This window comes from Coccidioides immitis, assembly GCF_000149335.2.
Source record: "Coccidioides immitis RS genomic scaffold supercont3.1, whole genome shotgun sequence".
NCBI classification, from domain to species: Eukaryota; Fungi; Ascomycota; class Eurotiomycetes; order Onygenales; family Onygenaceae; genus Coccidioides; species Coccidioides immitis.
In genome coordinates this window covers 6,847,508-6,872,983 of record NW_004504310.1, presented here as the reverse complement: position 1 = coordinate 6,872,983, position 25,476 = coordinate 6,847,508, and the positions used below count along the sequence as shown (strand labels likewise).

The following is a 25,476-nucleotide window of genomic DNA, read 5'->3' as shown; positions in this document are numbered from 1 at the left end:
GCTATATACGGAGTACACTGCTGTTTCTCTCTCCAATGGCATCAAAAGGGCGATGCCTACAGCAGAAATTCGGTTGGGGCTGATTTTTGAAAAACCTCCATGGTGGCGATCGTCAAATGGAGTCCCCATCGGAGTCCCTGTGGTGTCGGGAACGGGCCACCGAAGCTGCGAAAAACGGAACTCATAATGGGTGGTGGTTGCGCAACTGGACGTGCTGCTTGAACTCACTCTTTGGATGCGTTCGTCGCAAATGAAATGATCATCCACCAACAGTGTGAGCTATTAACAACATATTAGCAACTATTGCGTGTATGAACAGCCGGGCCCGCCCAAGTGGACAGCTAGCGAAATGTTGGCCAAAGAGCATTGTGATGCCTTTCCGCTCTTTCTGCTGCACAATCTCGAATCACACGGCACTGGCTGGGAGAAGACATAAGATATTAAAATAATGACTCAAGTCTGTAGTCGTTGACAATTGTATATTTTATTGAAACTGCCCAAGCCACTGGAGAGTATGTGAACAAGCAAAGAAAAGTTGTTTATATTGTTTATACTCTAAAAGAAAATATGTCTTTCATCAGACAGCTAACCGAAAAAAGAAAAACCGGTACCAGTTCCTCTATCGCCTAGTATATGCGGCGCATTGGGGTAGATGCAGAAGATGTAATCCAAGAGGATAGTTAGCTTAAAACAAAATTCCCACATGGAAAAGTGGGGAAGGGCATTTGTCGCCGGCGGGGATATTTCCGGTGGAAGAAACCCAATTTGAATCATGTAAGGGACGATCCAAAAAATCCAGGTAGTTATATAAAGGAAGGGCCTGCTTATGCCTCGCGGCCAAGGAAGTCGTAGACCAATCTGGCCTTGATGACCTTGCCCTTCTTCTCAGCCACGACGCGGCGAGTATATTTTCTCACGCCGTTGATGTTTTCGAAACCCCAAATCTGTCATTAGAAGGAATACCAGGTTAGAAGAACGACAGGCTCAAAAGTGCAATCTTGGGGAAAAAAAAAAAAAAAAAAAGGATTGTGTTGCGGCAGCCTACCTGCTCTGCGGTCCAGCCATCGTTCACGCTCTCCACCCAGCTGTGCACCCAGTAGTCCTCTCCCTCACCGGCCACGAATCCTTCAGTCGCGGATCCATCCGCCAGGATCTCTCCACTCAAGAACCGGGCGACGGCCTCTTGATCCTTTTCGTTTCCAGCCTTTGTCTGCACTTCGACGGCTGGGCGAATCTTGCCGTCTGCGCCGGCAGCACCTCGCACGAAGCGGGACCGGCCCTTGACGGTGCCGAAGATGTGGTCGGAGTGTTCGTTCTCGTCCCAGTTGAGGGTGCGGTGCTCGGTGGTGCCGGAAATGCCACCGGTGAGAGTCTGGGCGATATCGATGTGGACAGTACCGTCATCGTCCTTGTACTCCTTGACATGAAGGGTAATGGTCGCGATACCGATGGCCTTGCGGGTCAACCAGGAGATCCCTTGCTGTGGAAATAGTGTTAGGTATTTTTTTAATTCCTTCTTATTTTTGTGCTGTTTTTGTTTCCGGATTTCCAAGGGTTTTGCACCTGGGTGGAAGGGCAGGCTTACGAGTGATAGAATTGGATCAGCATCATTTGAGACGGTTTTGTCCTGGGAGCCGTTAGAAATCCCGAAGAAAGAGCTGGTTGCAACGGCTGGGTATATAAAAGGAACTAGCAAGCCAATCAACCAGAATACAGCCATGGGCCTACCATGCAAAAGCGACCATTGAGGTCCTGGATGGTGATTTCAGCGGGAGCGGCCATTTTCAGTATCTTTTTGGTGGGGTGGGAACTACGTAAGAGGGTGAACGCTGGAGGGGTATGTGAATATCGAGGACACGACAGGAAACAAACACTCTATTAAGTCTGACGGTGAGAGGAGAGAGGGAAAACGGAGAGAATAACTGGAAAGGAGACACGGTTGATGGATGTCGCCCTTTTAATATACACGATTCCCAAAACGCGATGGACGAAGCTGTGGGGTTGGTCCTTGAGATCAACGTGAGCCTCGGAGTGACCGTTGGCGATGCCTGCAATCATGTGGGTGAATTTATTTATGCTGCAAAACGGCGCCAAGATGCAGCCCACCACAAGCACATGCTTTTTGATTTGGGACCACGGCGACCATCGTCGGATGGATACATCGAGCTATCTTTCGCTGGCCTTTTTGGTTGGTAGTGCGCAAATTTTCATCGTCAGGAGGCGGCCAGGGATCCATGGAACAAGGCTGCAAGAGGATCAATGGCTTCTGGGTCCAACAACGAGGAAGAACCGTTCGGTTCCTGAGCGATGTCTCGCTATCAAAACTTGTAGAAGATTTATCTCCCCGGAATCAGAGGAGGGCTCGGCAGGTGGCTTAGCTGTCTTTAAGATCAATTGGCGAGTTCCAGACTGTTGATGTAGCTTTGTATGTACGTCTTCGACCAGCCTTCAGTCCGGGAATTGACTTTCACTGCCCTCTTCCTTGATGTTTGACGATAGCATGTCTGTAGAGCAATCTTGATGCCAGATGGTGCTATCTGCTAGGTGGGCTTTCAAAAGTAAAAGTTCTTAGATTCCAAACTCTCGTCGGATGGACGGGTTGTTGCAGGCGAAGGTACAGCCAGGGCCAGGGTCAAGACCACTGTGGCCGACTTCACAACGTAGATTCTTGAATGGTCGGTGGCTCTCACTTTAGCTTAGCACCCTTATCTGGCGGAGTCTGCTGGATTGGGCAAAGCTGCCTTGTTGTTCGAGACAATACGGGCCTTGGCCTCCGCATTTAATCTCCAATAGACGCCGTATCTGGCTATTCTGGTATCCATCCTCACGCGATCCATCAACTGCCGCAGTGTGCTTTGAAGCCCTACGAAGTCCCTCGCCAGCTAACTCGCTCGCTCCCTCACTCTTCCTGTCAGAACGGTACAAATTACGGCCATCCACTAGCCTAATTTACAAGTCACACCTAGTTGATTACGGTAAATGACTTGTATCACTTGCTGACTAATGCATGTTTACTCCCACGTGAGGGTTGCGGCGAGTCCGCTTTCGAATGACGGGCGATAGAAACGAGCGCAGCCAGTGCATCGCTGAGAGTTCGTAAAACAGGACAGTTAGCGATGGCCTTTAACAAGAAGTATGCCGGTCTTCCTGACCTTGTGAGACTGCCTTTGTTGGATCCCATTTGAGAGGAGAAGACTGACGTGCACCACTCCCCAAGGACCTCGCGCCGGACATCTATGAAACCCCCGAGCTCACCGATGCTTCCACGCTCCCCGTGAGATATATTCCTCTCTAAAAAGGAAGATTTCACAACGTTCATAAACTGACAAATAATTGTCTCTAGACTGCTACCGTTCGATCATCCTCACCTTTCCAGGAAGAGACATCTACCCCAGGAATTGACCGGCAACGCTTGCAACCCGATCATGCCCGCTCACAATTCGAGCCCGTGAAGGTGGATGCAAGAGATGTAGATTTCTCAGATAGTGTTGCATCTAAGAGGAAATCATATCGGACTATTAAACGCTCAAGGCGGACACGGGATGATGGAACAGAAATCTTGGCAGATATTAGCGACGATGAAGAGGAATCATTGGAGGGGAAACTGGCAAGATTACGCAGAGAAGCAGAGGAATTGAAGGATGAGCTTTCCAACCGGAAGACACAACGGAGTGAACAAACGGACGAATCGGAGATTCAAGTTACAGAAGACGGCATTCTGGAACTGACCCGGTCTCTGGATAAACTATACGCATCCTCCAAGGGGGAACAGCAAACGTCATTCTCCTCAGAGGCGGCATTGATGAGGAGACTGTCTACCACAATCCAGTTTCCCGGACCTGAAAGTCAACTAAAAGAGGCTGAATCCTCCGTCTCTCAACCGGCCAGAATACCCTCCACACTTTTGTCAAACGCCGCATCTTTCGACGCTAGACTCCGACTACTCGAGGCCGCCCTCGGACTATCCCAAACGCCCGTCCCATTATCCCCCGACGATCCATCTGAATCTGACCTTCAGCCAATTCTGCCGACCCTAACCCATCTCTCCTCCCAGCTCTCCACCCTCACGAGCACTTTAACCGGATCTCCATCCAACGGCCCTGCAGCCATCCCCACCACCCTCACAACGCCTCACCTCGAAGCCCTAACCACTCGAATCCGCAAACTCACCGCCGATGCCGAAGCGCTCACTGCAGCCCGCCGACGCGCTACAGAGGCCGCCCGCGCCGTCCTAGCGGCACGCATCGCGGCAGCAACGACCGACGAACCGCCCGAAGTGCCCGCTGCAGCTGCACAGGCCACCCCGACCGAAACAGAGGCTGCGGCCAGTGAGCAGGCAGCGAAGATACAAGCTCTTTATACCACTTTGCCGACAATAACATCGCTGCATCCACTACTACCCAGTGTTCTAGAGAGATTGCGCTCGTTGCGGGCGATTCATGCTGGTGCGGCACAGGCTAGTGAGGATTTGGACACCTTGGAGCAGAGTCAGGTGGAAATGAGGAAGGAGATTGAGCAGTGGAGAGAAGGGTTAAAGGCTATGGAAGAGAGGGTGAAAGAAAGCGAAGCGGCGATGAAAAGCAATGTGGAAGTTATGAGCCCGTGGATTAGAGACCTGGAGAGGAGGTTGGACGTTATGGGAAAATAGTCCTAGTCAGAACTCTTACTTTCTCCATTACCAGATCGGAGGACATATAGCTTCAATTTTTTTTTTTGACTTGTTAAATAGCTACCTTTGCGCATGTTAATACCCCTTTCTGCGGTTTAATACATCCAAATGATGATATGCAATTGTTTAAATCGAGTTTTACGCCTCAATGCCTAAAATACACCGGAATCTATATATAGATATATATCGACCAAGTCCAAACCCGCTACTATCGCTACCAGGCTCTACATACTTGAATATCTAACCTGCTTCATGATCTTAATTTTTGGCACCATCTTAATTTCCGCCCACCACCCACGCGTAAGATGGCCTCTTGCATTCCGCTGAATCCACTCCCATACACTCACACCAGCATCTCCAAATACCTTCTTCAGAATTACCATCTCTACCCGCCCCAATCTTTCCCCTTGTCCAGGCTTCAATAATCTAATCCCACCAAACCCTTTAACCTCTTCCAAAACCACCCATTTCCCTCTGCCCTTAATTTGACCGGGGTCCTCAACCAATGCATAATCCAGTCTATCCCAAAAGATAGCGGATCCCTTCACGCTTTCATCTTCCGTCTTATCGTACTTCCAGCGCGTCGCTCCAGAACGCAGTGTCGGGGCATTTCCATCCGGTGAACCGGGGAGGACGAGCAATGGACTTTTGGGTGGTGGTTTTTCGAGGAAGTGAGTTACCCCCGTTTGACACGCTAGTGTGTCAAGATGCACTGCTATCACTGGCTTCGAGCCGTGGGCTTGGTCGTGCAGCTTGTTAAGTGCGAGAGCGCCTGGATAGTTGGCCATGGAGACGGGGAGGAGGATAAATGTGGAAATCGAAAAGGCAGCGAGAGTGGAAAGAATGAGAGAGATAGAACCAAAACGGTAGAGCAGAGATTTGGTACGGTGAGTCCAGATATATGATGCTCCGAGAGCGGCTGCCGTGGTAAGGGGCGGAATGGTGTATATGATAAATCGCCATTCTTTGTGGGGCTGGAGGCTGTACAGGGCGATGTATGCAAGGGATGGTGTGAGGAGTGAGAGGGCAGCACGCTGCCTGGCTGGAACGATACATGATAGGGGAATTGAGATAAGGTAGGTTAAGGGGTTGAGAAGCAACCGAGGAATGGCGCTGGTAAAGTAGAAATGCCATGGATGGACTCCCCAGTCAGATGCCTTCCCGGAGACCACGTTATATAAGAACGCTGAGAGTTCGGGCCAGAGAGGAAATTTTTGCCAGAAGAAGGAATCAATGGGAATCGAAACGAGCAATGCAATTAAAGCGCCAGATAAACCAGCGGGAATAATTTCATAGCGGATGCTTATGTTTCCTTGCAACCAGTGATAAATAGTGATGGTGCTCAAAAGCAAGGCTATCTCTGAGCGGAAAACGATACCCGCTACAGTAAGGAGATAGAGACAAAGCCGATACCTTCTGCTAGAGCTCCCAGGAGTTGCATCCGTATCAGGAAGAAGGAACCGCAAAGCCAGAGTAGCTGCGTAAGGCCGCTGTTAACCCCATGCAAAGGCAATATGATCGGATAGAAAGAGCTCACTGATGCCAAATGCAAACATATTCGGAAGAGTCCGAGATGCATAGTATATCACATGAAATTGACTGGCTTGGAAAAAGATGTACCACATGCCAGTTTCTTTGCCGAAGGCTTTTTTGACTGCCCGGGCGTAAGATACCAACGAAAGGGCGTTGAATGTACCCAGGATTGCTCTCACTTTGTCAAATCAGCAACAGTTCCTTGAACAGAATCGCAAAGATGTATTCCCAGTGAATATTAGGGTCTCACACCTAGGATTTGAATCTGGAGCCCGGCCCTTAACCATATCAACGGTCGCGCAACTCCAGCGAGTAGTAGAGCTCCCACGAACGTCCGCGGTACAGCACCCGGGAATGTGAAGTGATCATAGTTTTCGCGGAACTCGTTAGCGATATTCTTTGATGGAATTCCATATCTTAGAATGTCGTGGGCAGCCTGGATGTTGAATGACTCCTCCACCTTGGTGTATGGTGATAGGACGAGGTGGAGGTAGATGAGGAAGGGGATAGAGACGAGCAGCAGGAGCTCTGCGGCAGTGTCAGCGCAAGTTATCAGAAGAAAGCATTTATACATTCTACTCACCAATGAGCCTAACCATTATTCATGTCTTGCTGCCCATTCGCGGGACACCCTTCGTTGCGGTCGTTTGATCGGAGCTCTACTCCGGGCGTTGTTCTCTCGTGGCCAGGACAAGCTCTCCACTCTCCAGCAGCTCACCTCCTCCGTCTTCCACTCTGTCCTATCCCCGGCCTAACCACGACCAGCGCAAATCCACACCCATAATTCACCAAGAGCGCCAAAGCTCGATTTACGTTTCCAAATGTATTTTCGATAGATTTGCGCATACAGATCAAGAAAAACCAAAATGTTCTTCTTCGTATTTGGCAAGCTTCTTTACGGTATTGTTCAACAGCTCCGGGCCATACGCCAACTATTCCCACACGCAGAGCTAACCAAATATCCCTCTCTAGTCGTCGTCCTAATTATCAACGCTATCGCCGTCCTCTCCGAAGACCGGTTCCTTGCCAGAAGTATATCAACTCCATCCCTTGTTTCTCCTTAGCCGTCTTCCACCTTTGCGCTCCGCTTCCAGCAGCCCACTCGCAAAATCCATATAACTGCAGAACAAGAAACTGACAGATTTCTCTTCGCAACCCATAGTCGGCTGGGGTCGTACTCAATCCGACCCAGGCTTCGGCGCCACGCACGATGACTCCAGCATCAAAGCCAAGTCCGTGAATCTGATCGCCAGTGTTCGAACGGTTATGAGAAGTACGTGTCACCGTCTTTTGCCAATCTATTGCTTTCGCTGTTTTATCGTCCATGCGTTACACACCTCCGTGTAGCCCTTCTACGAGGAAGGAGGTAACACGTGGAAGAGATATCTTAAAAAGCATTCAGAGCTAACTCGTTTTCAACCGCATCAGTTCCCCTGATCGCTATTAACACCGTGATAATTCTATACGAGATTATATTGGGGTAAAAGAGAACCTTTCTCTTTTATTTTCCCGGGATGATTTATTTGGGCCACAACTCTTCAATACCATAGAATATGAACTGGGTTCTTTTCTCTTCTTTTATCTTTTTCGCAGTTGTTTCAGCTTTTGGCATGAAAGCTGCCTTGGGCGTTAATGTCAAGCTTGTCTATGGGGCATTACATGACGGCGTTGATTCCATGGTGGCATTGACATTATGTATAGATAACAACTCTTGATGTATGGGAGCACCGGGCTTTGAATGCCGGAAGGGGGTGTGCACAGAGGGGTGGAATATATCAGAAACAAGAACTTGGTAACCAAAGTGGGATCTCTCCAGACAGTCTAACAACATGTTGTTGCTGCACACAAAGGCTTCTAAGTTCTTCTTGTAACTGATGCAATTATATTTAATTATCATAGAATGCATCAGACATGCCTCATCCTCATTTAGCCAAGACAAAAGCTACACCCAAAGAGTGCGCCACATATCCAAAGCTATATTACCACCTAGCCTCAGTATAGGGTAAACAGCTGCAAATATATTCAAAGAAGTAGAAGAAGAAAAGAAGAAATAGCTCGAGCTTAAAAGGAGAATTTTGATAGAAACCAAGATCAAAAAAAAAAAAAAAAAAGAAAAGAAAAGGCTCGAGACAGCGATGTAATTAAGATTATACACCAGGCATTTTCCCGATCCAAACCCATGTCAGGGGGTTAGAGAATATCGCCAGAAGAAGCGCATACAGACATGCATCGACAAAGGGGTTGGACAGGCCCAAGAGTCGGCACAATGAAAATAGGAGACAAATAGAGGCTGTATTCACATCATACACAATTCATGCGCTCCTAGATGCTCTTTTTCCACATTAATTTTTTGTTTTCCTTCCGATAAACAAATAGGAGATAAATCGGGTAGCCCAGCAGTCAATACATTGCAAGAATATAAAATTGAAGAAAATGGAAGAGGTGTTTTCCATATGCACACCGGGACTCCGAATTAAACACACCAAGGAAAAAGCAAATAGCCATCGCGATTCCTCTTGTTCTTCTTTTTGCCAGAAGAAGAGTGAGAAACTCAGGCTGAGAAAAAAAACATAAAGTGGATCTATATACAAGTCACAAACCCAGTAGCGGAGGTGTAAGCATGAACAAGTGAGTTAGTAAGGTTCTAACAGATTTATTTCTCGCCCACATGAAGGAAAATGATAAGAAATGATGGCCATGGCAGTCGAAAGGGGAAAAAAAAAAAAAAAAAAAAAAAAAAAAAAAAAAAAAAAAAAAAAAAAAAAGAAAAAAGGAAAAAAACAGCAAATGTATAATTTAGAATACATTGAAGGATCTTTTTCGTATATTGAAACGCGTCTTTTTCGGGGTAGCCGGCGTCTGAGGCGTTTCCCGAGAGTCTGGCGTGTCGCTTGTTGGGATAGGCGGCAAAGCCTCAACATGAGAGGCCAGAGGTTGTTGTTCCTGGAGGGACACAGCGGTAGCATTTGCAGAGTCGGCCTTGTCATCGTCGGTCGACTCATTGGATGGAGGCACTCGTGATGACACGTCGGTGGCCGATTCTGGCAAGCTATTGGGAGGGGGCAGTGGCGGAAGATCCGGGACGTCGTTCTCCTTTGCCCTAAGAAAAAGCTTTGACTGGCTCGCACTCCTGTTTCTGAGCTTAATTTTGTTAAGGCCAAAGAATCCGCTCTCCTTGTCGCCTTTAACGCCGTTACGGCGATCCTCTTCGGCCTTTGTGATTTTACTTTCCTCCATTGCAGCTTTGATATAGGCCTGTTCCCGCTTCTCGTCTTGCTTTCTCTGAAATTCTTGTCGTTTAGCCTTTTGTTTATCAAGTTTCGCTTGCTCCTTTTCTGCTGCCTTTCGATCTCTTTCCTCCTTCACTTGTTCTTTGTCATTTTTTGTCCGCTGCCGTTTTATATGTAAGTCCACCTTGGGAATGAGAGATGAAAGAGAGGGTCTTGATAGCCCATTAGATGGGGGCGAAGAGCTCGGCTCTTCAGAGCTGCGGGGTAGTTGCGAGGGAGCAGTGGGCGTCGGCTTGATAGGTGAGAGATGGGCGCTATCCAGGGTTGGTACTGCATCCGTAGCAGTCTGACTTCGGTCAAGCTTCATGGGACGAACGGGATGACCGTTCGGTTTCACCAACGGAGCAACACCATCTTTTGTTTCCGGAGTATCTCGAGCACTAGCTGCGTTCTCCTTTGCTAATTCCTGCTGCATCGCTTCGTCGGTCGTTTCTTGATAGAAAAGTATGTACGCAGAAGTTAGGGTAGGACGATCTCCAAAGAAATTTTGAACGAAACTCTTGTCGACAGGCTCTACCATCTCGTCGTCGAAGAGAAGCCAGCCTCTATCCTCGGTTTTAATAATAGCAACATAATGTCCGTGGTATGGCCCACCGCCGATATGGACCACTACGGCATAGAGTTCGTAGAGACGATCTGGGTCCTCGGCATCATCGGTGGTGTTGAACAAACGTAGATAATAAGGATAAGTCACCCTATGAAATAGCTTTTGCAGTCGGTCTAGATCTTCAGAATATTTAAACCTCTTAAGATGGAGTGCTAAAATTTTGGGCAAGCGTTTAATCTTCATTCTTCTCTCCGCCTCTTGTAGGCCGCCACAGTTGTCGCAGTGGAACTTATTGCGTTCACAAAGGACTTCCTCTTCGGAAAATTTTCGTAGACATGCAGTCACCGAGGAGTGCTCTTCGAGATCGACTGATAAATCCAAAAACACTTCGTCTCGTTGCGAAACCGTTTCGCACGTGAGGCATTGAGTTTCTGAGGTTAGCGTACCTTCAAACAACTGATGGACCCATCGAGTGTTTCGCGATGATTTTACGCCATTGGATGGGAGAGTTGAAACAGAGCCGTCGGTGGCCGTTTCTTCGGATGTTCCCTCGGATGTTTCCTCGCTGTTATCCGATTGCTCGTCGGCATCCGACAGCAGGACGGCGTCGTCCTCAACATTGGATACAACTTGGTTGAGCAGCAAGTTAAGGAATTCGTGGGCATCCTGGTGCATGGTCGTTCTGAACATTTCATGTTCTCGCCGCAGGATCTCCAGAAAATGATAAGGACGAATCACGCCGACTCGTTCGGGGCTGGCAATGACGGCTTCAAACAGATCCTTTAGAGAGGTGAAAAGTGACTCTTTCATCCCATAACTCGCAGAATTGTCCGTCGTCTCCAGCAATGGCAACGTGTGTAAAGCCACCTTCTTCTTGTATTCCGCTGAATTCTTGTCCTCGGGCTTCTGTACTTGGAGAGGCGAATTACTAGGCTTTCCAGGGGTAGTAGGCGGTGGTTTTGGCTTAAGGAGCTCGTCAAGGGGGACGCTTGGGTCGGGATACCGTAGATTATTTCTAAGAGCATTCTGAAGGACGTCTGGGGGTGAGCGTCGAGGGTAATTGATGACGGACTCTCGAAAAGGAACGGAATAATAAAGACATTGGAGGATAGAATTACAGTAGCTAATGAGATAGGGGGTCAGTGACTGAATTGGATTAGCAAGCCCGGGAGTAAAGACAGGGGACAAACCAAGTGTTGCCGAATTGCGCCTGCCCACCGTTAGCACCGTCGACCTCTGGCAGCGGAAGCGATGGAAGTCTTACGTTCTCCATGCCAAAAAACTTATCGCTCCCATCATCCCGCACGGGCCCGGCGTCCAGCAGCATTTTCTGCAGAGGCGTTAAAGGAGGAGGCACAGGATCCCTTTTGGCGGGTGCTGAAGACTGGGAGCCATTCCCGGACGCCTAGTGCGTGCGTTAGAATCGGATATGCAGTCAACACAAAGGGTGAGTGTAATTCTAGACGATTGGGCAAGAGGTGTGTAACACCTCTCTGCACAGGGATCAAAAGGGAAGATGAATCAGGTAACTCACAGAGTTGCCTCGGAATTTTCCCAGCAGGATAGCCATTTTGAATCAGCGGAATACTCTCCAATCACTCAAATCACGGGTCGCCGCGCTGCGGCGGACCTCGACCCGCCTGTCAAGGCAGCAACGGAGAGGGCTGTTTTTTATATATGGCTCGAATATGAAGACGCAGGCCTTTAGGCGGTGCTCGAGGTTAGGTAGCAGTCAGGAAAGTGAGACGATCGTGAAGGAGCCAGCGAAAGCGGAATAAACGGGCGTCGAGAGGCACTGTCGGGGCTGATACGGGACGGGTTACAGGTGATAACGAAGTGCTTATCGCGCAACCGCAAGTTCGACTCCACTGGCCACGGAGGGAAGATCAAATCGTGCCTTGGAGTTTCGTCGCACAGGTCAGGGAGTAATAGGCTGGCGGAATGGGTGTTAAGAAAACGGCGGAGGGAGATTGTCGCCAAGGTGGAGAGATCGAGGGAAAAAGGGAGCGTGCACGGCTAAAGCAGGCAAGGATGGAGGAGTAGGAATCTGGCGAGGGTCGCAACCCAGCGTCGCGCTTTTTTCGTAACGGGGGCCAGTATGGAGATTCAGTTCGGGATCTTTTTTGGTTGGAGGGATGTTTGTCTTTTAGGTTAATTTTTAGTGGCAGATTGGAACTCCCCCAAGTAAGTTACCTACTCTGGAGTTACTCTGTGCTTGGATGGCGGTTCAGACGGTACCAGGCCGAGATGCGATGAGAAAAAAGGTTCCGGCGGGATAATTGTCCTGAATCAGGCGGAGAGCCACGGCTAGATCTACGGCCGCAAAGGTTTAGGACAACGCGATAATATGATGGCGTTTTCTTTTCTTTTCCTTTTTTTTTTCAAGTTATTTCGAGAGCATAGCATGCAAGCATCCTCCCTGGCTGGGTCACTCTAGTTACTAGTTAGCAGTTACGGGATTTACGGATGCTTGGGGATTTGGTAGATGGTTTAACTACTCCATGGTTACAACATAATATTCACGGAATGTCGCTGTCGTGTTTTTGTTGGATCAAGCGTCGCTCTTCTCCCTGAATGGCGCAGCATCAGCCAAGAACGGGAATGTAGCTCATTGGGCGTCGAGCATCCCTAAAAAAGCAATTCATTTCTCGGCAGCGATGGAAGCCGGGAGAAGGCCTTGAGACATCGTGTTTGGAGTTCAAGGACCTTCTCCCGTCCGCCGCACTGAACCCGGCCCTCTCAGGCGCACTCGCGCTAAGGGCTTAGATAATTCGGTACGGAGTAACTAACTAATCGGGGCTACTTACGCCTAGCGAGAAACCGGGCGCCGGGGCTTTGTGGGTTCCTTGGTGAAGGCAACGCCGCTCGTAGGTTCTGGCCTCAACCACGTAAGGGCGATGGAGGGACAAACCTGAGGATCTTGAAAGACAAGAGGGCTTTCCTCTTACCTTCAGCATCTTAAGCACTACAGGATCCAGGTCAGGTGGCTTCCTCCGATTTCGTGTTGCCGGTTGCACCGATACTCTCTTGAGGGCATGGGAGGGAGTTAACTAATTCATTTTCCCGTGATTAAATAAGTAAGCGGCTTTAAGTCCATTAACTAGCGAGAGTGCACTTAACGGAGTATCCTGTACATCTGGTTGTTGACCGCCCCATCCACAGAAAATCGCCGGCTCTCCCCACACCCTCCTTGGCCACGCGACAACCCAGCAGTTCACCTGGCCGGATTTCCTTGTCACACTTACATATTGAGCTGGGCGGTAGCATGCTAGCCAAGGGGGTTGGACGAAATTGCAATGAGTGTGACACTGTGTTGAGCACACTCCTTGCGGATAGGCCGGGATAGCCCTCCCACGGGCCAGTGCGTCCTCATCGACAGTTGCCGTCAAGTTAATAGCTACCCTTTCCGATATGAACGGTTAAATCAACAAGCTCGACAGCCACAGTCCCGCTTGTTACCGTGGAAGCCAAATGTAGAGAAGCCCTAGGAGCCGTCTTCGGTTTATCCGTTCCATCTGTCTGCCTCCGAAAAACGAAACACTCGAGAGAGAGCAGGTGTCATAGATACAGAAGGAGGAAAAAGTATCCTGTAGACAAGCTTTCAGGCCACGCTTATTTTATCTCTTACTCCGGAAAAGCACGGATACTGCTTAAGTTCCCAACATAATCAGGCCCTTCTGGAGTTATAGTGCAGTAGTTAAGAAACGTCCCATAATTGTACCTGCTAAGCAATGACGATGCCATGGGTATGACAGCCTGCTTAAGCTCTACAGATTCGCGGGGATAAACCTTAGAAGCATCTTAGCATGGTGCCTTGTTAAAGACTTCCTAGGACGGAGAATTGTTCCCCGCATTAACCAGCCCGATAATGGAGGGGAGTATATAATGCATACGGAGTATCCGTATGGAGGACATATAAAGTAATATACCTAGAGTGCCATATTTGACTCGTTCGGCTTCGAATGGGTCGGACGTTGGCCGCGAGCATGTACAACTGCGTATGTACATGACATTTTCGGCATCCACATTAAACACCAGATATGCTGCGTCGCACGGGAGGCGCGGGAAATATGAGGCCGCCTCGCTTCGTTTGGTTGAACCCGGCTAGTCCCAGATGCGTCCCGGCTAAACATACTGCGCATCCCAACAACGGTGCTCTCGGGTGAAAGCTGACGGGCATCACCAAAAATATGGAGCATCCATCGGCTTTGCTGGGACCAGAATGGAGCCAGCCGTCAAGCCCCACACTCGCTGAGGTTTCCCCACCCCTGCTTTCAAACCCTGTGCTGTGGCTTGGGATTGGGACGATTGCCTCTGGAGACAGATACGGCCGCCCCCATAGTTAGTTATGCAGCCTAGCGCCCCTCGCCGCTTTTCCAGCCTATTACCAGCCCTTGCACATTCGCAAGATCATCTGTATTTTTCGCCCTTCACCTCCATCACTCCAACCACTCACCTGGCCTCACCTGGCCTCACCTGGCCTCACCTGAGCTCTTTCTGATGTCCTATGTCCTATCTCCTACATCCAGCTCCCCAGGTCTTTTGCCCCGAATAATTCTTCTTCGACAAGTCTACTTTACATCCGGCCGTTTGCCGCTCCAGGTGCGGTGCGGTGCAGCAGCACACAGTTCACACCACTTCCACTCCCGTTAGCGGCCCTTTTGTGCCATGTGTCCTGAGGCTTCCTCACTTTGCCCTCTGGCTCTCGCCAAGGTTCTTGGTTGAAACCGGACTCTTGCCTTAATCTTTGTTTAGTTAACCATGTGTTCTCAAGCTTCTATATTTATCGGACTTGCCCTTCAATTTGGGTTCTCCCTCGCATGAAGCAAATCAGCATAGCATCAAGGTGTTCTCGTGTGTTTGAAGTTGATCCTCAGTGGCTTGTGTGAGCAATTTTCCATAGTCTTTCCTTGTATGGGGAAACCCCACGCTTGTTTCTCATGATTCTCTTTGAAGGGCCATTTAACTATCCCCTCGTCCGTCCCTGTTGTGCAAATTAGCGTGGTTTCATTAGCCTATGGTTCTTCAACGAGCGATACTGCTGGTAGGGTTGCGGGGGACATAGCAAGGACAGAATCTGCCCTGGTACATGGGAGTCCACCTGCACCACTGGAGGAAAGGATAGCTGAGAGATTTGTCACTTCAATGACAGCAAACCCTGAAGCAGCCCAACAGCTGAGCAGCAGTGGACGTTCTGCGCGGGATAAAATGGGGGAACGGCCATGAGAGCAACAGAAAATCATACAGGATCATGTTTATTGTTCATCCACTCACCTTTCTAGTATGGTCTACCGCTCTTTTCACTAGTAAAAACACCAACAAGCTCTTGGAGATACTGTGTATGGTTATCCAGCTTTGACTGTACGAATGAAGTCATTCCTGGTGTCCAGAATGGGGATACTCCTGCGCAGAGTACATTGCCAGACACCTCATCGAACTGTGCTTGAAGATGCCTCCGGAAGAGGTTGAACAGACCCTTCGGGGACTGCAGAGCATTCAAATACCAATATCGACCGTCTTCTAGAGCCGTCCTCATGGTTGCCCCCCGGGAGTAGAAATTCCCATCCTGATGTAGCACTGTACTCCTCTCTTCTTGCTCGAATATCTCCACAAACTTGCTGTATTGAGCCTTGAAACGAGTATACTCATCCCCGTGCAGACGATCAACTGTCTTTCCAGTTAACCAAAACGGCGGCAGAAGGGCATCCAACGGGAGAGAACATGCCCATTCAAGATCAATGACATATTTGATGTTCCAGTCCTTGTCCACCAGGATGTTGCTATCATGCATGTCGGTTAACTGCATGATGAAGGGACCATCACGAAGGTGCCGATTGGTGAATTGATGGAGCAGTGCCCTCATAAGCACAAGGTCAGTCGCCTGTCCACGTGCATCGATCTCGGATGTTGTAGCGTTTCCCTGGTACCGCAGACGGTTATCATGACCAGCAAGCAAATCAAGATAGAAACTATCAGCACTCGTGTAGGTCCTGCTCCGTGGAATATCACTCGGAATTGACCAGTTCTCTAACTGGTGAAGATGGCAGAGCATGGGGCGATTGGTCAGAGTGATCTGACCCCTCTTATCAATGGTCCAGGAGCCGATTCGAGGTTGTGAGACTCTAGCCATGGAAATCATAATTTGTGACATGCCTCGATAAAAGTTCTCGACCTGCATAACCGTGTGTGGCTTGGAGAATTTGGTAGACAGCATTTGCAGATCATCATTCTCAATCCAATCCATCAAAAGATAGCCATGATCCAGGATCTCTCTTCTTTTGCATGGAACATATCCACTAGCATGAGAACCCGAGCCGTAGTACAAACGACGGGCGAAGCTCCAGATGAAAGACTTGATCCTCTGCCAGAATGGAACAGATCTGGGTTCACTGAACTATACTGTCGCTATCAGTCAATGGTATCCTTGATAGAATGGAGGAGCATATTTAGACTGACAGTAAGGCCACCAGGTAGTCCAAACCCTCGTAGTGCTGGGATTGGCACATCCGGGCAGTTTTCACCAATCCAGATATATGTTGCAGCCTCAGACCGCACCTTCTCCTCAACGTTCCCTGGGAATGGTTCCTCACCAAGCTTATATGGTAGAGGCACGCGAAATCCTAACTTGGATGGTAGCGGTCTTCCAGCATCATCGGATCGAGCACTGTCGATGCATATGGGAATGCACATGTTAAAGGTTCCATGTGGTCATACAAGTTCTGTTCCATTGAACAGTTCCGGCACTCGTACCGAGCTAGGATCTGTCAACCCACAATGGAAGGCTACTAGCTGCTGGATCTCCTCCCGTCGGCGGTAAAATTGACCATAGAATTTGCTTCTTTTCTGGGCGTATTGTAGCACCACCCGCATGTCCTCCTCCTCTGCTTGTGCGGCCGAGAGTGTGATGAGTTGATTAAGAAGGGCTTTTCTTGGCTTGGTTGTGTTTGAGCTGGCAGGTTTGTCGCAGTGAGTTGCCTCACCGGTATGGAAATCGGGTGTATCCATTATGGTTACAGTGTCTACTGATAGACGAGGAAGCGATTGGTATTCGTAGCGGAGGGACGCATTAATACCTTATGCCTAAGTATTCAGCCGACTAACCGTGGTTAAGGGAAGCGACAGAAAGGTGAATCACAGCAGGGATTTGCTGGTAGTTAGTTACCCACCACTGAATCGATCATCTGTCCCAGATACGTGGAACAAACAGGGGGTATGCCTGTCGAAAATTAGCATCACCGCCACATTGATCGACGGGCAACAGCTGTTGGCATCACCTGCACAGTTATCTACACACTCTTCGTTCATAATCCACATGATATGTGTATATCACAAGCTGGAAAAAAAAAAAAAAAAAAGGCTTGAGTGGTAACAAGCATGGCTACAGAGTACAGGGTACCTCCTGTTTAGTTATGCATTCTTTTTGAAATCCATCTATATTTTGGTTCGCAAGCCACTTTTTGGTACCCATCTGAAATGCTCTTTAATGCTTTGCTTCAGGTCCAAGGGTCGTTCTATGGAATAAAGCTGAACTTTTAGATTGTTATTACTATGAGCTGGCTTGACAAACACAAATTTCCCTATTTGCAAAATTTCGCAGAGAATTCTCTGTGGGAACTAAATCCTCAAGGCATGCCTTTTGCTTGAGCTTCTATGAAGCAGGAGTTGTTCTTATTTGTGCCATTTTTCTTCCAAAGTGATGCATCGAAAATTAACAAGCAAATAAAATTGATTTGCTATGGACTGCCCTATCATGAAAGCATCCTTGATCCGAATGAAAAGGCAATCATGATAGCGAACTGGATACCGCTATATTTATTCAAACCCCATCCCTAACTGCTATACATTTCTTTCATACTCTCCGGCCCAGTCACAGCCCAATAACCATACAGTGAACTGGACTTTCAATATATAGGTGGCGATCATGTTGCAAACAATTTACTATACTGGCTGGGAGGGCTTTGTCCATGCCCGCAGTTGTCACTGCGATCCCAAGCGATGGAGGCATCACCTCATTTGTTAACTATATAATTGCCTCCTGCTCCCTCCCAAATACCATACAATCTTCTATCACCCGCGTCCAGCAAGTCGCAAACAACCACTCGAATCAACATCTAAATACGAAAAACAATCGAAGGGAGGCCAAAATTCGCCCTGCAACGTAACTGCTTCACAGACCGGTTCCAAAAAAACGTGGGCCTGATTGCTCCATAGTATATATACCAGCAGACATCGCCATATACAGCTTTCTCAGCAGCCATGTCAAGCTTTCCACGTCGCCCAGCACCAGTCGCACCAGGACATCGGCGATCCCGTGGTGGTGATATCGAAATGGCACCGATCAACCTGGGCGGCCCATCGAGAGGTGAAGTGGGCTACCGAGCCGCACGCTTTGGAACACAAGGCAGAGACGATGAGTGGGTATGGCTCGGAAACAGTTCTGCGTGCATAGGAATGATTGTCTTAGTCGTGGTTGTGGTCGTGGCGGTCGTTCTTGGAGCCCTGATGGGGACGGGCAAGATCAAATCAGGAGGGAAAGAGTGGTAGTGCACCGGCCACGAAGGTCATGATTCATGGACTATGAGGAGCAGTTCAAAATAGGTGAGCTTTGATGCATCCAGTATTGGAGGCTTTTGACGCAATAATTGCTCTACGGCCGTGTGGCTCAATTCTTATATATATACACGTCGCGGTCGCTGGTGGAAAGCGGTGTCGTAGATAGACAACAATCTATTCGGGTTCATTTTCCCTGGACAGGTAAAAGAACAAACCATGGCTGGGTGGCTATATTCTGTCCACATTTGCAAGGATTGGTATCTTATATTTTGGATTGTTGCTGTGTTTTATAGCTTTTTCAGTGGTGATAAAATAGCTGAGGATTCACCGAGTTGGCAGGCCCTTCAATGGACACCGGATCATCTATTCTTCCGAGAAAAATGCTGGTGACTCAAAGAGTAGGTTCATACATTGAGGGTAGTAATAGAAAGGTAGCTGTAAGAGAGTGAATTCGCGATTTTCCCTTTTTCACCTCTCTCAACAAATGCTTTTTGGATGAAGGCCCTGATCTCGAGACTTCCGTGGCCTCGAGGAACCACACCGGTGCCCAATCCGTTGCGAAATTTTATCCCCGCAGCCACCACGACCACTCCGGCCGCCTCGCTCGCGTCTGTCCCTCCCTCCAACCACCCCACTTTCCGACCTCGCAACCAATTTCTTTCGCCGTCCTACCACACCAAAAGCGCCGACGACAAAATGCCGAAAGATAAAGTGACATTCAACCTCAAGACCCCCAAGGGCACGAAGGACTGGGCTGGTCCTGATGCCCTCCTCCGCGACCGCATTTTCTCTACCATCACCAACGTCTTCAAGCGTCACGGCGGCACCGCGCTGGACACCCCCGTCTTCGAGCTGCGCGAGATACTGGCGGGCAAGTATGGCGAGGACTCGAAGTTGATCTATGACCTACAGGATCAGGGCGGGGAGCTGTGCTCTCTTCGGTACGATCTGACGGTTCCCTTCGCGCGATGGCTGGCGATGAATCCGGACGTGCGCAGTATAAAACGATACCATATCGCCAAGGTGTATCGGCGTGACCAACCCGCGATGACCAAGGGCCGTATGAGAGAGTTTTATCAGTGCGATTTTGACATTGCAGGCGCGAATTTTGATGCTATGGTTCCTGATGCGGAGATTTTGCGGATCATATCGGAGGTGTTCGAGGACTTGGGATGGAAAGGGAACTACCTGATTAAGATCAATCATCGCAAGATTCTTGACGGAGTGTTCGAGGTTTGTGGCGTGCCGAAAGAGAAGATAAGGACTATCTCCAGCGCGGTGGACAAATTGGATAAGCTCCCCTGGGCCGATGTGCGCAAGGAAATGGTTGATGAGAAGGGACTGGATCCGGCAGTGGCTGACAAGATTGAGACATATGTTGTTAGAAAAGGAGGCAGAGAGCTACTAGACTCGTTGAAGTCTGACGAAATGCTCGTGGGGAATTCGTCTGCGAAGACTGGGCTAGAGGAGATGGGGCTACTCATGGATTATCTCCAAGCCTTTAACATTTTGGACAAGATATCATTCGATATGAGTCTGGCACGAGGGCTGGATTATTATACTGGTGTCATTTATGAAGTTGTCACAGAAGGATCTGCTCCTGCTACCACATCTTCGGCGCCAGAAGCGCAAAAAATACAACGCTCAGGGAAAAGAGAAAAGACCAAGGTAGATGCTGACGAAGATCGATCGAATGATCCATCTGTAGGCGTTGGTAGCGTTGCAGCAGGAGGTCGTTACGACGAGTTAGTCGGCATGTTCTCGAGCAAGGCTCAAATACCCTGTGTTGGCATTTCATTCGGTGTTGACCGAATATTCTCCATCACAAAGGCTCGTATGGAGCGTGAAAAGAGTGAGGCTCTCAGAAGCAGTGAGGTGGACGTTTACGTTATGGCTTTCGGAGGAAAAGGATTCACTGGCTTGTTAAAGGAGAGAATGGATATTTGCAGGATGCTATGGGACGCTGGCATTAAGGTAAGAAGATCATTAAGAAAACCCTTTTCTTACTTTGGACATACTTTGGCTTACCAGATTTTCTACAGGCCGAGTTCTCCTACAAAGTCAAGCCAAAGCTTCCTCAACAATTCAAAGCTGCTGAATCTGGCAGCGTTCCCTTCGCTGTCATTCTTGGCGAAGACGAGCTTGCAGCTGGCGAGGGCCGAATCAAAGAGATGGGTCTGCCGGAGGGCCATCCGGAGAAAGATGGCGTACTTGTTAAAATAGCGGCGCTTCCGACGGAAGTCAAGACCAGGCTCGAAAGAAGGAACGCCAAAGTGAATGGGGATATTAATGAAGAGGCTGTAGTGAAGCAGGTGGAAGGTTTGGAAGTTTCATGAAAAGGGAATGCTGCAAAACAATGCATCTCTTTGAACTATCTGGGCATCTAGCGTTTATTGTCCGGGAGATGTTGGAGCAGGAACACATTACAAGTGGGTTTATTTTTATATTTTTATTTTTTTTTTAAGGATAGACTTACGGATAATCCGTGGCTTCAATTCTAATGTTTCGGGGCTTTCGTCATGGTCCACAGAGGGAAGTTTATGCTTTAAAACTGATATGCAATCCTTGGAGTATAGACTAGAGCAAGATAGCGGTGCTATTGCACTTTTGATCCAATGCTCTCTGATCGGCCAGCGATCACTCTAAGACCAGAAAAGACTTCCAATCACAGCAACTCTGTTGTAGTGCTTCTGTCCCAGTAGTAGGTATCAGAATCAAGGTTGATGATGTATTCAATCACTTAAGACAATCTATGAACACGTTGATGAATGAAGCATGTTCATGCCCAACAATACGGCCGTAGATACAGCGTAAGAAATTTTTTTGATTTTGCAATGTTTGTGCCAAATAGGCTAGGTAATATAATACATATATCGAAGAAGATACATGGAATGTACATACTAACCACACACATACAAGCGTACCTCAGGCGCCAGATGCCAGTTTCATCAAGAAGTCCTTCACGAGAGGTATTCGGTTCACCGTATCCAGGCCGAATCCCCTGGCCCACGCCACGGGTCCGTTCCCAGGAACATTATACAGCTTATGAAGAAAATCGCACCCAGCGCCGATCTTCGCATTGGGAATCCATCGGTCTGCAGCATACCGCTCCAGACTTAGCAGGTCACCGATATCCATGCCGTGTTGCATGGAATATTCAATCGTGCTATGCAGAGAAGCAACATCGGCAATGCCTAGGTTCAGCCCCAGTCCACCGAGAGGATGAATAACGTGTGCAGCGTCTCCGACGAGGGCGATTCGTGGTGAGATATATGTGGATGCGTGGCGGTGTCGGAGTGGGAATGAAGCGATGGTTCGCGGATGAACACCACCCACCATAGGAGGAGCAAAAGATGCAGTTGGGGTGTGGTTTAGGCGCCAGGATAGTTCTTCGCCGTGTTGATTTGATGTATCTGACGATGAGGACTTAAGTGTGAGCATGTATTTCAAGTCCGTCATCGACAGCCGGAACGCAGCGTTCACCATTGACGTGAACGCCTCTGGAGTGAGAGATTTTAGGTATGCCGCATTTTGAATCGTGGTTGACCAGACCAGCGTAGCGAAGTCACCAGGAAGCGGGAGCAGAGCAATTGGACCACCAATACCGGGGAGAAATCGCTGATAGGCTGTAACTGGTCTTGGAGCAGAAGAATCGGAAGCGGATAGCTCCAGAGTAGCCACAACACCGTGCCGATTGTAGTCCCAACCATCCGTAGATATACCGGCGAACGATCGAACAGGGCTATTAATACCGTCCGCCCCAACCAACAACCGTGCAGCAATCTTCGGCAGCTCAGCCTGTTTCTCATTCGCGGAAGTTGGCGAGAGCGAAAGCACCGGCCACGCGGACAGATCAGGGCCATCTGCATGATCCACCCCGTTCTCAATCGAAGCAACAGTCGTCGATGAAAAGATAGACAAGCCCTCCCCACCCAGCGACTCAATCCGCGAAAGTAAACCCCTAACCAAGTTTGCATTTTCCGTCATCGTCGCAATCGTCTGAGAAGCACCGCCCGGAAGCAAATTCGACGACCAATCGAACGAGATCCGCGACCCGGTCACTCCGTCCCACACCTCCATCTCCTGGTACGGCTGTACGCGGGAGGTGTCGACATGCTCCCACGCTCCGATATTCTGAAGAAAGGACACCGACGAAGGCGTCAAACTACTCACGCGGTTGGAGAACTGACCAGAACCGAGCTTCCAATCTTTTGCTTTGCTGACATCTTGGCTTTCGACGAGTGCGACTTTGAGCTTCGAGGTGAGAGGGGAGCATCCTGGTTGTTTTTAAGTTATTCGGTTAGCTATATACATATCCCAACACGATTTAATAGGAAAAGCAATTGGACGGCATCATGCGGTCTTACTCAAAGCTGCTAAGAGGGCGAGCCCGGCCGGCCCGCCTCCAACGCAGACGATGTCATAGATTTCCGGGACTTGGGGTGTAGTAGAAGTAGAGGCAAACCTCTTCTTCTGGAGAAGGCCTCGTCGACAGGACGAGCAAACATACGAAGAGAGGTTTGGACGTAGAAGCAGCCTCATGGTGGAGTTGGTGCGTAGTAGATTGAAGTGAATGTTGGTTTGTCCAGAAGCTTTTCCATTTAACTATCAAACCACTCCACTTTCAGGCGGGCCGGAGCTCAGGTTTGAAAAGCATACCAATGGAGCCAACGTTGTGGCCGTCGGGCAATTCATCAGAACGAAACAGATAGTGATATCCAAAGGGCCATTCATAGTAGCATTTAAATTTCAAGAAATTTATTGTCATTATCATCCTCATTGCAGATGACTACCAGTCAGAACAGAGAAACAAGCTGCCCATGCGCAGAAATAAACTCCACAGCTCAATTTGTGAATCATACAAAATAATAAGCGACTCCATTATCATCTTCAGCTACATCAAGCTCATGACACTTCGTTCATCGGTCTTCGGCTTTCCTCGCCATTATCCTCGCCATCTTCCATCTCGACAATGAACCTTTCCCAAGTCGCAAGCACTCCTTGATAAAACTCTACATGCTGCTGTGCCATCGCGCCCAGAGTATCCCGGAACTCGATGGCTTTGATGCGCTCGAAATCAGCGATCTCTCGAACAACTTCCTCGTCAAACATCTCAGATGTCGTTTTCGAGCTTTCAACTTCACGAGTCAACTCATCGATGCGAAGCTCTAACTTGCGTACACGTTCTCGACGGGATTGCTCATGGTCGACACCTCTCATGTCTTCCATCTTTGAACGGATGAAGGAGGCGGGATTGCTTGTCAGGGGATTGGTCGCATAATATGATGAGGGGTTATTAGCCAAGTTATCACGGTCTGACACAGCCTTGTTGCGATAGTCAACGAGGGCTTCGAAATCAAGTTGTTTTTGTTCTCGGGTCTTAAGCAGCGTCTTCAATGAGATAATATATGCTTCCATGTCGCGAAGGCTTCCAAGATAATTCTGATCGGTATGGTCCTTCAAGGACTTGATTCCTCGTGCGGTCTCTTCGATGGAGGCAGCGAATATTTGCAACGGAACTTCAATATCGGGTTCTAACGGTACAAGCTTGCGGAACTGCATCGCAAGCTCACTGTAATCGACTTCTAAATCACTCTCCCGTCTAGCCACTCTAGCAACCACCTTTTCAACATGGTTTAAATCTTCATCGAGCTTGTCCGCTTTCTCTTTAACTTCGATGAATCTCTTATCGGGCTTATGAACTTTGGTGAATGCATTGACAAACGTGTCTGCGAAATTATCAAAGATTCCCGTGGGCCCACCGTCCGATCCACTGGTAGAAGCTCGCGATGGCCGCATCCTCATGTGCGCATTCCAGTCTGGCGATTCAAGGAAGACGACGAAAACAGGTGCGCGGCGGAGGACGGGGTGTAATGTAAGTCTTTTGATAAAGCGATGCAGGGACCAAGCTCGCCGATGCGTAAAATCGGGACCAAATCTATCCCCGCGAACATATTCCATCTTGTGTTTGTCTGGCAGAGGAGGTACAGCACATGCTGGATATTCCCGGTAGAGTGTCTTGTAGAGGTAGTAGAAGTCTGTGAAGCGTCGGCGGACGGTGAAATCAGGTTGTTGGAAGGATTTAAAATCGGTCTACTCCAAAAGGTCGTCACAGATAGATAGTGTTAGAAACTTTGCACTCATCTACTGGGAAAACGGAGGTTCAGAGGCATGGGGAGGACTAACATGGGTAGTAATGAGGTAGGAGATAAAAGCGTCTTTTGTGCCATCATTCTCTTTTAATGGCGAGCTCACTGTGCAATCTAGGATTCCATCAAGGCCTGCGAGTTCTTCAATACCTTCATGTGCGAGTTGAGGCTGCTCGTCGGCCGCCGAGCTCATCCGCCGCTTGCCGTTGACATCATGGGTAGATGGTTCGGTGTCTTCGGTATCAGTGTGTATGGCCGCAGGTCCGGAAGCTTCACTCTCTGTGTCATTCCTCCATGACACAGCATCGAAATCATTATGATCCATTGCACAATTGTTGACTCTCCTGCTCTCCCCTCTGTGACAAAGCAGCCGCAGAAGCAATCTATGGAGGATGCGGGCAACTTGCAATAAGACTTGGCGGTCACAACTTGTGAAGAATCAACCAAGAGCAGCTCAGTATAGCAAAGGCCTCAGGCAGAAACAACAGTTCTCAGAATGGATTCTCTTCATCGGGCGGTAATATGGCAATCCCAAGAGAAAATGAGAGTAGGTGAGGCGCCAGGGCAAGCTGTCAAGGTTGATGACCTAATGCGGGAATTCACGTGGTGTCGGTCGGAGTGCGTCACTTTGGCTGAAAAAAAACCCCCACAGAAGCAATTCATCCCAGGGATTACAGAGACCAAGGTAAACATTTTCCAGCAATCTATTATGTCCCATCTCCTTGAACACTTTGA

The 25,476-nt window shown here is 48.8% G+C and overlaps 10 protein-coding genes across 10 annotated transcripts; 4 read left to right on the top strand and 6 right to left on the bottom strand.

The window, feature by feature from the left end:
- Positions 1-517: 517 nt before the first annotated feature.
- CIMG_00615 (uncharacterized protein) lies at positions 518-2,237 on the bottom strand. The gene is made up of 4 exons (XM_001246843.2): positions 1,729-2,237; positions 1,586-1,627; positions 1,046-1,480; positions 518-944 (listed from the first exon to the last, which is right to left on the bottom strand). Exons 1-4 carry the CDS (start codon positions 1,780-1,782, stop codon positions 825-827), a joined length of 651 nt encoding a protein of 216 aa, XP_001246844.2. The 5' UTR covers positions 1,783-2,237; the 3' UTR covers positions 518-824.
- A 725-nt stretch (positions 2,238-2,962) lies between these two features.
- CIMG_00616 (dynactin 2) lies at positions 2,963-5,914 on the top strand. The gene is made up of 3 exons (XM_001246844.2): positions 2,963-3,155; positions 3,218-3,274; positions 3,344-5,914. The coding sequence occupies exons 1-3, from the start codon at positions 3,117-3,119 to the stop codon at positions 4,646-4,648; spliced, it is 1,401 nt and encodes a 466-aa protein (XP_001246845.1). The 5' UTR covers positions 2,963-3,116; the 3' UTR covers positions 4,649-5,914.
- CIMG_00617 (alpha-1,6-mannosyltransferase subunit) lies at positions 3,404-6,863 on the bottom strand. The gene is made up of 4 exons (XM_001246845.2): positions 6,786-6,863; positions 6,455-6,730; positions 6,207-6,380; positions 3,404-6,146 (listed from the first exon to the last, which is right to left on the bottom strand). Exons 1-4 carry the CDS (start codon positions 6,799-6,801, stop codon positions 4,894-4,896), a joined length of 1,719 nt encoding a protein of 572 aa, XP_001246846.2. The 5' UTR covers positions 6,802-6,863; the 3' UTR covers positions 3,404-4,893.
- CIMG_10594 (uncharacterized protein) lies at positions 6,800-8,049 on the top strand. The gene is made up of 4 exons (XM_012358828.1): positions 6,800-7,102; positions 7,175-7,234; positions 7,365-7,475; positions 7,631-8,049. Exons 1-4 carry the CDS (start codon positions 7,069-7,071, stop codon positions 7,684-7,686), a joined length of 261 nt encoding a protein of 86 aa, XP_012214251.1. The 5' UTR covers positions 6,800-7,068; the 3' UTR covers positions 7,687-8,049.
- A 949-nt stretch (positions 8,050-8,998) lies between these two features.
- Positions 8,999-12,031, bottom strand: CIMG_00618 (ubiquitin carboxyl-terminal hydrolase 12; the record flags this gene model as incomplete). Its single annotated transcript, XM_001246846.2, has 4 exons — positions 11,574-12,031; positions 11,304-11,444; positions 11,230-11,249; positions 8,999-11,162 (listed from the first exon to the last, which is right to left on the bottom strand). The coding sequence occupies exons 1-4, from the start codon at positions 11,607-11,609 to the stop codon at positions 8,999-9,001; spliced, it is 2,361 nt and encodes a 786-aa protein (XP_001246847.1). The 5' UTR covers positions 11,610-12,031.
- Positions 12,032-15,317: 3,286 nt separating this feature from the next.
- Positions 15,318-17,044, bottom strand: CIMG_00620 (uncharacterized protein; the record flags this gene model as incomplete). The annotated part of the gene is made up of 3 exons (XM_001246848.2): positions 15,318-16,433; positions 16,496-16,703; positions 16,773-17,044. The coding sequence occupies 3 exons, from the start codon at positions 17,042-17,044 to the stop codon at positions 15,318-15,320; spliced, it is 1,596 nt and encodes a 531-aa protein (XP_001246849.2).
- Positions 17,045-17,552: 508 nt separating this feature from the next.
- On the top strand, positions 17,553-18,712 carry CIMG_12853 (uncharacterized protein). Its single transcript, XM_004445854.1, has one exon. The coding sequence runs from the start codon at positions 18,296-18,298 to the stop codon at positions 18,581-18,583; it is 288 nt and encodes a 95-aa protein (XP_004445911.1). The 5' UTR covers positions 17,553-18,295; the 3' UTR covers positions 18,584-18,712.
- A 349-nt stretch (positions 18,713-19,061) lies between these two features.
- CIMG_00621 (histidyl-tRNA synthetase) lies at positions 19,062-21,218 on the top strand. The gene is made up of 2 exons (XM_001246849.2): positions 19,062-20,566; positions 20,635-21,218. Exons 1-2 carry the CDS (start codon positions 19,088-19,090, stop codon positions 20,926-20,928), a joined length of 1,773 nt encoding a protein of 590 aa, XP_001246850.1. The 5' UTR covers positions 19,062-19,087; the 3' UTR covers positions 20,929-21,218.
- Positions 21,219-21,306: 88 nt separating this feature from the next.
- CIMG_00622 (UbiH/UbiF/VisC/COQ6 family ubiquinone biosynthesis hydroxylase) lies at positions 21,307-23,119 on the bottom strand. The gene is made up of 2 exons (XM_001246850.2): positions 22,960-23,119; positions 21,307-22,869 (listed from the first exon to the last, which is right to left on the bottom strand). Exon 2 carries the CDS (start codon positions 22,670-22,672, stop codon positions 21,518-21,520), a length of 1,155 nt encoding a protein of 384 aa, XP_001246851.2. The 5' UTR covers positions 22,673-22,869; positions 22,960-23,119; the 3' UTR covers positions 21,307-21,517.
- Positions 23,120-23,315: 196 nt separating this feature from the next.
- Positions 23,316-25,254, bottom strand: CIMG_00623 (sorting nexin-4). Its single transcript, XM_001246851.2, has 2 exons — positions 24,779-25,254; positions 23,316-24,685 (listed from the first exon to the last, which is right to left on the bottom strand). The coding sequence occupies exons 1-2, from the start codon at positions 25,064-25,066 to the stop codon at positions 23,498-23,500; spliced, it is 1,476 nt and encodes a 491-aa protein (XP_001246852.1). The 5' UTR covers positions 25,067-25,254; the 3' UTR covers positions 23,316-23,497.
- Between the last annotated feature and the right edge of the window lie 222 nt (positions 25,255-25,476).

What these genes read in the sequence shown, in the direction of transcription:
- CIMG_00617 (XM_001246845.2), bottom strand. An exon ending in GCTCCAGATTCAAATCCTAG is followed by an intron (nt 6,381 to 6,454) that starts GTGTGAGACCCT and finishes GATTTGACAAAG; the next exon opens with TGAGAGCAATCCTGGGTACA. An exon ending in TATGTTTGCATTTGGCATCA is followed by an intron (nt 6,147 to 6,206) that starts GTGAGCTCTTTC and finishes GGCCTTACGCAG; the next exon opens with CTACTCTGGCTTTGCGGTTC.
- CIMG_12853 (XM_004445854.1), top strand. Translation starts at nt 18,296, where the DNA reads ATGTCAAGCTTTCCACGTCGCCCAGCACCAGTCGCACCAGGACATCGG.
- CIMG_00621 (XM_001246849.2), top strand. Translation starts at nt 19,088, where the DNA reads ATGAAGGCCCTGATCTCGAGACTTCCGTGGCCTCGAGGAACCACACCG. An exon ending in TATGGGACGCTGGCATTAAG is followed by an intron (nt 20,567 to 20,634) that starts GTAAGAAGATCA and finishes GATTTTCTACAG; the next exon opens with GCCGAGTTCTCCTACAAAGT.
- CIMG_00616 (XM_001246844.2), top strand. Translation starts at nt 3,117, where the DNA reads ATGGCCTTTAACAAGAAGTATGCCGGTCTTCCTGACCTT. An exon ending in ATGCCGGTCTTCCTGACCTT is followed by an intron (nt 3,156 to 3,217) that starts GTGAGACTGCCT and finishes CCACTCCCCAAG; the next exon opens with GACCTCGCGCCGGACATCTA. An exon ending in CCGATGCTTCCACGCTCCCC is followed by an intron (nt 3,275 to 3,343) that starts GTGAGATATATT and finishes AATTGTCTCTAG; the next exon opens with ACTGCTACCGTTCGATCATC.
- CIMG_00623 (XM_001246851.2), bottom strand. Translation starts at nt 25,066, where the DNA reads ATGGATCATAATGATTTCGATGCTGTGTCATGGAGGAATGACACAGAG. An exon ending in CCTACCTCATTACTACCCAT is followed by an intron (nt 24,686 to 24,778) that starts GTTAGTCCTCCC and finishes CTTTTGGAGTAG; the next exon opens with ACCGATTTTAAATCCTTCCA.
- CIMG_00622 (XM_001246850.2), bottom strand. Translation starts at nt 22,672, where the DNA reads ATGGAGGTGTGGGACGGAGTGACCGGGTCGCGGATCTCGTTCGATTGG.
- CIMG_10594 (XM_012358828.1), top strand. Translation starts at nt 7,069, where the DNA reads ATGTTCTTCTTCGTATTTGGCAAGCTTCTTTACG. An exon ending in AGACCGGTTCCTTGCCAGAA is followed by an intron (nt 7,235 to 7,364) that starts GTATATCAACTC and finishes CGCAACCCATAG; the next exon opens with TCGGCTGGGGTCGTACTCAA. An exon ending in TGTTCGAACGGTTATGAGAA is followed by an intron (nt 7,476 to 7,630) that starts GTACGTGTCACC and finishes CAACCGCATCAG; the next exon opens with TTCCCCTGATCGCTATTAAC.
- CIMG_00615 (XM_001246843.2), bottom strand. Translation starts at nt 1,782, where the DNA reads ATGGCCGCTCCCGCTGAAATCACCATCCAGGACCTCAATGGTCGCTTT. An exon ending in TCAATGGTCGCTTTTGCATG is followed by an intron (nt 1,628 to 1,728) that starts GTAGGCCCATGG and finishes AACGGCTCCCAG; the next exon opens with GACAAAACCGTCTCAAATGA. An exon ending in ATGGCTGGACCGCAGAGCAG is followed by an intron (nt 945 to 1,045) that starts GTAGGCTGCCGC and finishes TTCTAATGACAG; the next exon opens with ATTTGGGGTTTCGAAAACAT.